This window comes from Rhyacophila brunnea, unplaced genomic scaffold (genome assembly GCF_057557595.1).
Source record: "Rhyacophila brunnea isolate RB1 unplaced genomic scaffold, BYU_Rbru_1.0 scaffold_1, whole genome shotgun sequence".
Lineage (NCBI taxonomy): Eukaryota > Metazoa > Arthropoda > Insecta > Trichoptera > Rhyacophilidae > Rhyacophila > Rhyacophila brunnea.
This window is the reverse complement of record NW_028232751.1, coordinates 19489450-19501079: the sequence shown is the minus strand read 5'-3', so window position 1 is coordinate 19501079 and position 11630 is coordinate 19489450. Positions and strand designations below refer to the sequence as shown.

At 31.4% G+C, this 11630-nt stretch overlaps 1 protein-coding gene across 1 annotated transcript; it reads left to right on the top strand.

Moving 5' to 3' along the window:
- The first annotated feature begins 1565 nt into the window (after positions 1-1565).
- On the top strand, positions 1566-8448 carry LOC147079557 (uncharacterized). Its single transcript, XM_085960952.1, has 3 exons — positions 1566-1732; positions 5310-6133; positions 8432-8448. The coding sequence occupies exons 1-3, from the start codon at positions 1566-1568 to the stop codon at positions 8446-8448; spliced, it is 1008 nt and encodes a 335-aa protein (XP_085817078.1).
- Positions 8449-11630: the final 3182 nt, after the last annotated feature.

Below are 11630 nucleotides of genomic sequence, written 5' to 3'. Positions count from 1 at the left end.
GTATTGAATATTGATGTATTATATTATTTTTCTTCTAGTACGAAACTGATAATTATTAAAAAATACCAAATAATTCACCTGCTGAAATAAATGAATTTAATTAATAAGCTACTCTACTGATCTAAAATTAATATAACGATACATTTTGCACATCCAATAATAATAATTTAGCAAAAAACAATGTTCTTACGTAACCAATTTTACATATAGATACTGAGTTAAAATACTCTTTCATTAAATATTATTATCCTTGTAAATATTAGATTCTAAGAATTTTGAGTCCACTAAAGTCATGACGCACTTTGCTCTTAATAAAGCAAGCAGTGATGCTTATTAAAAATCAAGCCAAAAAATTATCATTGCTAATTTAGCAAAATAACACAAAGCAGTAAGTATTTATTTTATAATTAGTATTAAAAAAAACACCACAATCGTAAACCTACAGTGAGTGGATTTTAAATGATGCATTATATTTTATATTCTACCCTGATTTAAGTTTAGGACATCTGATTTTCTTATAAAAAGGGCAAAAATTATAATTTATTGTAAAAATATACTATTATCTTTTAAAGCTTTGTGTTTGATTTTTTGTTATGAAATTGATAATTCAAAATAGTTATTAATTATATATTATTTCCAACGATACGTATATTTAGTTGTCATTAAGGAATTCAAAGGACCTTCAATGAACTAGTAAGTATATTCGTCTTAATTGGTTTTGTCTTCGATCTATTAATACAATAACTTCATTCCTACAATTATTGGGTTTTTAGTACTGATTTATGTAAGAATAGGTCTTAATGGCAAAAACGGAGTTTTTTAAAAATGATTTAGGCATGATTATATAAAGTAAATTATGTTATGACTTGTGTTGAACCTTCATAATGGTTTAGAAACATAGTTTTATAGGTAGGCAATGGAGTTCTACTACGTAAACGCCAGTTCAATTAATAATAAATTAGTATTACGGTTACTTGACAAATTAAAACCCGTGGACAATGGCACACTTAGACATACCTATTCACCAGTTTTACCTATTTACTGTGGTTTTGAAGAAAATTAATAAATAAACAATACGCGTGATATTACACTCTTCGCTACCGATATACATAATAAATAAAATTCATAAAATTGTATACCTACTTACCTTTTTTTAATAATGCAAATTAAATAAAGCATAATATTATTGTGTGAATAATTTTATTTTTGCGGGAAAATGTTTCAAAATTAGTCTGTGCGTTCTGGAAATATGAATGATAAACGGGTAGGTCGATTGAAGTTCGATTTTGAATTTATTGTTACCAGTTACGTTTTATTTGTGACAATAATAAATGATAAAGTAAAAACAAGCCGTACAACGTTTAAAATAAATAATATATCTTATACCTACAGTAATTGCTTATATGTATCTATATTTGCGATAAGTGATTGAGTTATATTTTTTTGCTCGCTAGAAGTCGCTGCCTCACACTGCAAAGAACGTCCGCTTCGCCGTCGAAGGTGAATAAAAATCGACGACCACAACCCACGCTGGAGAACAAAGAAACAATCCGTGATCCGAAACAATGAAGTGTTTTCGCGCCAAGTTGTCAGACAGGCGTGACGTAGCTCTGACGTCACAGCGGGGCAGCCAGCCAGCTTCCGCGGCCAGTCCCAGGCACTACTGCCAACGCAGGATGGCCAACTCTTCGCATGATGAGGAAGAATGGCTGAAAAGATATACTCCCGAAAGGTACTTTTACATTTACCTGACCTTCCTCAATTAAGCCGCGCAGTCGAGTATCTGTATTGAATTCATTCATCGTCAATAATTGATTTAAACCTTAGACTAATTTAAACGCTTTGCATGTACCTCTTATCCATCAACTGTCGCTTACAACTTAGTTTTTAATTTTTTTTCTACCTTCTTGCTCTTAATAACTTCTATTTCGTCACTATTGTCGTCTATTGATAGGAATATTTAGATTATCATCATCACCAGCAGTCATGACGTAGGCCTCCCTTAGCTCCTATTTTATCGGTCCCTAGTTCTTCATTGATATATATATACACACCGAATTTTAAGATTTCGTCTATCCAGCGGGTTTTAGGGCGTCCTTGTGGCGATTAGTCTTAGGTCGTCCACTCGCTGAACCGACACCGAATGTCCAGCTCAATGCCATTTAATATGCTCAGCGACCTATATCACATCGTTTCTTTTGTGATATTTACGTGTTATGCCCAACATGCATCTATCCACACCACGTTGCGCTACTCGTAATATTTAGATTTATGATTATATACAAACGTGAGCACTAGTAGCACATACAGGTAGAAAACCTTATTTTCACAAATTTGATATTTTATTTTTTTAATTGAAGTTATTTGGTAATTGTACACGGATAATAATTAAGTCTAACGAAAACGAAACGAAAAATACGAACTGTGAGACATTTCAATGTCAGGTGATGCAATGCGATGACAATAACACATTTTATTACAATTAATAAAAAATTAATTGCTTCGCAAGCATGGTGCCTCCATAAAACATTTTTCAACCTAACTAAACTTTTTGTTAATGAGTCTATCAATCTGAAACCTTCACTAATAAATTCATCATGGACGGTTTTCAGATAAAACAAAAAACATAGTGTATCTACTTTTCAAGATAATTGAACTTACACATTTTATTAATGCGCGTCGTCATCTCGTCTTATAATGATGGGCAAAGCTTCTTAAAGAGGTGTTAGGCCATCGAAGGCGGCCAGGGGGAGGGGGGTTGGCCCCCACAAGTATACTAACGTTATAATATGTATTGTTATTCATACTTTTATTATGTATATGTAGATATTACAGATAGATACCTATGTAAAAATTATGTCAATAATTAATATTATAAACAAATAAGATTTTAACATTTACATTAAAGTCGTTAAAGTATAATATAAGAATAAGTATTACTAAAATTATCATTACCCTTGATGATTAATGACATGATGATATGCTTTCAACAAGTTAATAACCAAAATCTTGAAGTTCAAGGTAAAATAAAAGCGAAAGGTAAATTTCAGAACACTAGAGATGTCCCCGGGAAAGCATAAAGCAGTTCGGTGCATCAAACGAATTCTTAAAAACTTATCTAAGACTAATGATTCCGCATTGCAGATTCATTTGTGGCGAATGTCACACTCATACTATGAGATCTCGCCTAGCCTTAACGGCCCACATGATCAGCGTAGGTCAAAATGGAGCTTTTATGGTATTTTCAGAGCATATATTTATTGAAGCAAACAAAAATATATTTACCGAGTTCTTGGTTAGTTTGATAATGCACTTTGAACATTATTTTATTAATAGTAAAAAAGTCGCTCGCGGCGCCGTTCTGTTTCAGGGCTATTAATATTTTAAATAGGTGGTTGGAAGATCCTGATCTCGGGGCCCGCTTCAGGATGTGGGGCCCTTGATAGAATCCATTTGTCAATGAACTATGATAAATTTGGATTGACTACTATTGAAATTGATTGTGCTAATAAACAAGCACATTCATCGCATGAAAAACAAATTAATTTAAAAATGAATATATAAATTTCATTGTTGTATTAGTACATTGTTGACTATTTAAAAAGGTGCTGTATTATTGAATGAAATAAAGGTGGGGGGGGGAGGCGCCAAGATTAGTTTTTTTAAAAGGGAGGCGTAGTAATATAAAGTTTGGAAACCACTGCTCTAGATTACTATTAAACGAATTATGACATTATACACATCCCTGCCATTTATAAATTATTGCAGTATTTGTAAATATTTTTTTTGGTTACCAAATTAGACGCTCGATATTTTAAAAGTATATAAGTAACTATAGTAAATCTGTCTTATCAACCGGTTCGAGGCGGCTAGGCACACTCAGAATTTATACGAACATCACTATAATCGCAACACGAGTTAGTTTGAATTTTCTTCACCGCCTTGGCAATAATTATTATCCTTGATGTTTCTCAGAAATTCGAAGTCAAGTTCCTGGGAATCGAGAAGCTGCACAAAGGATATAACATTAAGTAGTTTAAAATTTATTCATGAACCCGAGCAAAAGTCGCTTGACCGCTGACAATAAACTATAATTAGAAATCCGTGTAGAGGAATTCGGATTTCCGATTGTTTCGAAAAATACCAATTTAAAATTTTGATCTGTGCCTTAACGAGATTATAATGTTTTATGTTACATAATATTTCCTTTTATTGTTAGGTAATTATAATACAGGTGTTTCACTATGCTTTGTACTAAAGCCGTTTTATGTGTAGGTACTTACTTTAGTACCAATCGATCAGTAGCGAAGAGTGGAGGTGGGCTGACGAGATCCGCCATAAATAGTGCATATTAAACTTTATTAGTCGTACGTATTTATTTTAATTGAACTAAGACTGCAAAATTGTGCACACTTCTTCATTCATTCTTATCTGTTTTCTTCATATTAGCTACACGTATTGTTTTTTCATTTTTTTAAATTCATTAAGCCCTGCCTAAACCAAACTATAATAGATAAAAAATATTATTATATCTATAAAATATTCAAAGTTATGTATGATTTAATTGTTTAATTATAGATAATTTATAGATAGACGACTATTTTTTGACTATTATCTATTATAGCTTGCTTTAGCAGGGTTTAATTGATTTTAAAAAACTAACCAACACCATCTGTAAATTGTAGTCTTAGTTCAGTTGAAACAAATACGTATGACTGACAAAGTTTAGTGTGCATTATTTATGGCAGATCTTAACAGCCTACCTCCACCTTTCGCCACTGCAATCGATGGTACATACATACTATGCCTAATTCTATGTATATAAAATAATAGGTTAAATAATTTACAAAGTACTAATATTAATTGTCAAGAAATCTTCCAGAGACAACAGAGTTGTTACTGGTTCTAATCGTTATTAAATTATGTGGATTTAGTATTAAGTACATACATAGTTTTGTTAATTTTATTTAATAGGTTTATAAAGTTTTTTCATTTGAGAATAATTTACTGTTAACAACACTTAAGTAATTATTGACTGTACCTATAAAATATAATTTTGCATTTTCAATAAGTAATTATTTTATGAGTTATGTTTATCATCATTATCGTCATCGTCATCATCTGCAATGTCTGGGATAATTAACAGTACATAATCCTCTTTTCAACTTATAATCAATATTGTACATGTATCTAGTTTAAAATATAGCAATATTTTAGCATTTAATGGTTTCAAAACAAATATTGAAGTGACATTTATGTATAATATCTTATTACTAATATAAACGTTAAAATGTTTTTTTTTCTTTCAGATATCACTTGGAGCAGTATGGCCGCATAGAAAACGGCACCCATTCACGACCGTCGACCGCTAGTTCCGTTTCCGGTCCGCCCGAATTGCTGGACATGACGAAAAACGTTTTCCGTCCAGCATTTCTCACCATAAACAATATCGATCTACCGAATAACGTATTGACTACACTGGATTCAAAAACATGGCCAAAAAAGCGCGCGAAGTACAAAATGGTGCCGAAAAATTGCTCGACGCATTTGCATCGGATGTTTGTAAAAAATAGTGACTTGATAGTAAGTGAAGGCGCCCACAGTCGGGCTTCGAGTCGCGCCTCGACAGACTATAATGGATACGCTTTCGAAGAATATCTCAACGGTCTGAATCTCCCAGATGATTCATCCGAATGCTCTCTTTTTGACACAGCGGAAGATCCAAATTTCGAAGAAGAAAAAAACTGTGGTGAATCGTTTAACAATAATGATTCAGAGTTCATCAATAAGAACGATAACATTTATGCAAGAGTCACTAATAATTCAACGTATCGAATGAACAGTAGTAATATACATAAAAAAGACTCGTTGAACGAGTCAATAAAGCCTAATTCTCCTGCGTCGCCGCTTTTGAAAGAAAGCAAAAAGATTTACAACGACAATACAAGAGTGAATACGGCTACGATGAATGGCCATAAACGGGAAAAGAGAAAGAGTATCACGATATCGAGAATTCCAAGTCCTGAAACTGTCCAAGTGATAAGAATCGACGTTATCACCGGATATCCGGTCGACAGTGATAACTCGATCGTATCGGAAACGACCGACAATGATCACACTGAATCTGATGATGGTTTGATTATCAGAAACTGTAAAAATAACTCTAATTGTAAAAATGAAAATATTTCGTCACTTGATAAACGACACGTGGAAACGAGTCCTTTCATTTGGAATGAATTGTTTATGAGTGAGTCCGGGAATCATAAGCAAAATAGTTTAAACGAAGAGTGTAATCTATTGAATTGTAAATCAGTCAATTTTTATAATAGACCTATAAGCGTTTGTAATAAATAAAATAATGAATCAATGTACATATTATTATAGTTTGTTTACTACTTGAAAAGTTTGTTAAACAATAATTTCACATTTCAGTCAGTCTTTACAAAATACTATGCACTAAACAATTGCAAATAAATTGCTTATGCTAATATAAATATCTACAAATAATATTATTTTTAATTAACTATTTTTTTTTATTCAACGAATAATTCACAAGATTTAAGAATTTAATATTTTAATTATTGAACATACATAATTTTGAAAACAAATCTGAGAAAATAATAACCAATAGAAAAGTAGTAACTCAATTTGGAAAGCGCTTCAGTGAGTATTAAAAGCCATTAGTTAAAATTTGTCGCAATGAAGTACGACCTCCTATGCTTTTGTGCGAAACCCGAGAGATGCAGCTTCGATTCCTGCGGGGTGGGGTGGGGTGTCTTACTTTTCCAAAAAGTTTTTTCTATTGGTTTTAATATATTTTATCAGAAGTGTTTTCAAAAATTATGTAGGTATGTACATAATATACTTTGTTTACCCACTACATGAAATGTTTGGTAAACAATAATTTTAGTTCTTTTACACAATAATAAATATCTACTAATAATATTATATTGTAAAAATATTGACTACACATTAATTAATATCATTTACGCTATTTACTTACATTTATATAGATAATAAGTAACATTACTTAACTAAAACTCAATAATGTGTTTCATTTTTGTTGGTTACGAGATCGATATAAGTAATTAATTGGTATAGTATTTTAACATATCATCTTTTTATGGCTAATTTTAAATGGTTACATTAATCATTTTATAATGAATTGTTTTACCGATATCGTGGAATGTAGCTCATTATTCACCACGTCATTAGTCATATTGTAAATCGACCCTCCTCTTCATTAGGAATCTGCTATTTCTTGCCACCCAGAAAACCTGCTTATTCTGAATGGCACAAACATTCAATGGATACAAATTAATATCACCTTTTTTTAATTCATTCATCTAATAATTATTATTTTTAGAATCTATGACATCATATCATTGTGTATGGAAGAAATGGCAAGTTTAGTATCTACCTTCTTACTACCAATCAAAGTCTTATACGTATAATAACACCTTCCAAATAAAATTCATTAAATAGGTACCTAATGTATTCTTATTCTGATAAATTAATTGAGAAAGTTGATAAATTACTTGATAAATTCAATTTTACAACATAATAAGTAATTTTTAAAAAATACACAACATTATTTTTTAAATCGATATCTCGGTGATTGAGGTAATCACGAAGAGACACGTCTTCGGCTGTGGGCGCTATGGCATATGTTCCGGAGACTACATACAATTTTTTACTTTATATATAGCCTAGAAGTTATTATTTAGTTATTTTTTTAAATATGGTTTTCAACGCCTGAAAAATCTTTCCAGAAATAATTTATCCATAATGAAGTAAAAAATAATTGTAGAGCTTTATTCCTACAAACCATGAAACCAATAAAAATATAAATTATTTGATCTGGAAAGTTGAAAATTATATATTGTCATATTATATATATTAAATATTGCGTTGACGTATGTACGTGTAATGTTGATGTATTCTTAATATGCCGATAAACATAATGAGTCAGATTATATTTGAATCTCCTGGTGGAAGTATAATTAATATTATTGTCAACAAAAATAAATAAGTACCTACCTAGCGAAAAAAAGGCGTTTTAGACATCTCGTCACCATTCTATATAATATTTCGATTAATAATATGTGTTCACACTTCTTGTGAATTTCAGAAATTATTTATTATTTAAATTTTATATTATTCTTAAAAAAAAATATTATTTACTTTATCACTGTCTATTTCTAGTCCAGGGGGGGGGGGGGCAAACTTTTTGGGTGGAGGGCCAAATTCAAGAATTCTAAATGAGTGGCGGGCCGCAAGTAAAATACCATTTTTAGATATACACTATATATTATCACGAAAAATAAACATTACAAAAAAATTAATGAGAAGAATGAAACTGTTTTTAACATTTTTTTTAAAGGCAGGTGTTAATTTTGTAGTTGATATTCTCAAAACTTCTTGTAAATAGGCATCGGAGATATTTGATCGTAAAGAATTTTTATTTAGGTTCATGATCGAAAATGTTTGTTCACATATATAGGTTGAAAAAATAACGAATATTTTTCTTGCATAATCTTTAAGTTGGTCGAATTTGTCTAAATTAAGGGCATTGTAAAATTTGGAGATTTTTTCACGACGATGCAATTCTGTTAAATCAGGCTCACACTACAGATCAATAATCTCAAGTTGTAGCTCTGTCGGTACACTATCAAATTCTATTGAAAATGGATCCCGTACTATTGCTAAACTTGTCTCAATTTTTCGGAAGTCACCAAATCTTTGTGAAAAATCGTCATTCAGAGCTTTATTACCATATTCTGGTATATTCAGCAACTTCAAAGTTGGAAAGTGGTCCACGTCGTTATTCGATATTTGTCGAAGGAATAACCTGAGTTTTAATTGAAATCCATTCAAACTTTTTTACCATATCATGGGCATGGATTGCAACGTGGAGTTAAAAGTATTTAAATGTGTCACGATGTTAAACGTAGAAAATAGTGGTTACATAGTGTGAGACGAGACGCAAGGAAGACGTACTGAGATAATACATTTACGAAACAACGGATTCTTCAAATTTTATTCTATTGACAATATTTTTTAAAAAATTATAAAAGAGGTACAATTAATGATGGCGGGCCGCAAAAAAATACCCGGCGGGCCATATGCGGCCCGCGGGCCGCAGTTTGCCTTCCCTGTATCTAGTCTATACTTTTAGCTACTTACTATTTAATTTTAAATTCTTATATTATTTTATGTATTGATCCATTCGCGCAATTTTTTGAGCAATAACTATATATTTTTATTGGAAACTTGCTGGCGGTTTTAAATTAGTTACATTTAATATGTATATAAAATGTATCAAAATAATCTGCATTCATGTACTTACAATATAATTATTTATGAACATAATATACGTACTTCCTTATTGTTTTTATTATCACTTTATCTATGGCCACATGATTTGTTTCTTGTAATTTTGTTGATAAATTTAATATAAGTACTTAGTTATTACATTGTAAAATAAAATCGGAGTAAACGATATCATATTTTTTATAATAAAGTTAATACAAGAACAATATTGTATGGATTGTATGAATGTAAAATGAATAAGAATTATTGTATCGTATACTCAATTTAATCCCAACCTTGCTAATGACTATAATTGCTAAGTATTAATAATATAATTACTGCGATATGTATTATTATAGATAACTAGCTGAAGTACCCGGCTTCGCATAGGGTCGCTTCGTGGTTATATTTATCTTAGATATTTAAAAAATAATAAGAGGTAATTATTTTTTTAATATTAAAATATCTGTGTAATACAATATATCAATATGAAAATAATTCCAATAGGAGTAAAGGTCAAACAAAAGAACACTAAATTAAAATCGAATCCAAAATACGCAAACGTTATTAATGTTATTAATATGCACTAACAAACCAAAATTGGATTAAACGAACTTTGTATTTTATATATTACTAATTTAGAAACCTTTGCAGGTGTGCGCACAACAACTTACAAAAATTTCATCGCAATCAGATGAATGGTATAAGAACGCATACGAATAGAAGAAGATAGAATAGATGAAAAAGAAGAAGAAATGGTTGCCTCAATTCAGAAACCTTGGCGGGCGTGAGCACAATACTTGATCAAAATTTCATTGCAATCGGATGAATGGTATAGGAACGCATAAGAATAGAAGAAGAAGAAGATGGTTGTACTAATTCAAAAACCTTTGCGGGCGTGCGCACAACAACTGGTCAAAATGTCATCGCAATCGGATGAATAGTATAAGAACGCACACGAATAGAAGAAGATAGAATTGAAGAAAAAGATGAAGAAAATAGTTTTATCAATTCATTAACCTTTGCGGGCGTGAGCACAACACTTGATCAAAATTTCATTGCAATCAGATGAATGGTATAGGAACGCATACGAATAGAAGAAGATAGAATATAAGAAGAAGATGGTTGTACTAATTCAGAAACCTTCGCGAGTGTTGGCACAATTACTGACGAAAGTTTCATCGCAATCGGATGAATGATATAGGGACCATACGAATAAAAGAAGAAATAATGAAGAAGAAGAAGAAGAAGAAGAAGAAGAAGATGGTTGTACTAATTCAGAAACCTTTACGGGTGTTACCACAAAAACTGATAAAGGTTTCATCGCAATCGGATGAATGGAATAGGAACTCATACAAATAGAAGAATATAGAATAGAAGAAGAAGATGGTCGTACTAATTCAGAAACCTTTGCGGGTGTTATCACAACAACTGACGAAGGTTTCATCGCAATCGGATGAATGGTATAGGAACCATACGAATAAAAGAAGATATAATGAAGAAGACGAAGAAAATGTTTGTACAAATTCATAAACCTTTGCGGGTGTTAGCACAACCACTGACGAAAGTTTCATCGCAATCGGATGAATGATATAGGGACCATACGAATAAAAGAAGAAACAATGAAGAAGAAGAAGAAGAAGAAGAAGAAGAAGAAGAAGAAGATGGTTGTACTAATTCAGAAACCTTTACGGGTGTTACCACAAAAACTGATGAAGGTTTCATCGCAATCGGATGAATGATATAGGAACCATACGAATAAAAGAATACATATATAATAAAGAAGAAGAAGAAGATGGTTGTACAAATTCAGAAACTTTCACGGGTGTTGGCACAACCACTGACGATCGGAATCGGATGAATGATATAGGGACCATACGAATAAAAGAAGATATAATGAAGAAGAAGAAGAAGAAGAAGAAGATGGTTGTACTAGTTCAGAAACCTTTACGGGTGTTACCACAACAACTTATGAAGGTTTCATAGCAATCGGATGAATGATATAGGAACCATACGAATAAAAGAAGATAGAATGAAGAAAAAGAAGAAGATGGTTGTACTGATTCAGAAACCTTTACGGGTGTTACCACAACAACCGATGAAAGTTTCATCGCAATCGAATGAATGGTATAGGAACAATACGAATAAAAGAAGATAGAATGAAGAAGAAAATAATGATTTTTCTAATTTAGAAACCTTCATGAGTGTGCATACAACCACTTACCAAAATTTCATCGCAATCGGATGAATGGTATAGGAACCATACGAATAAAAGTAAATAGAATGAAGAAGAAGAAGGAGATGATGATTTTTCTAAT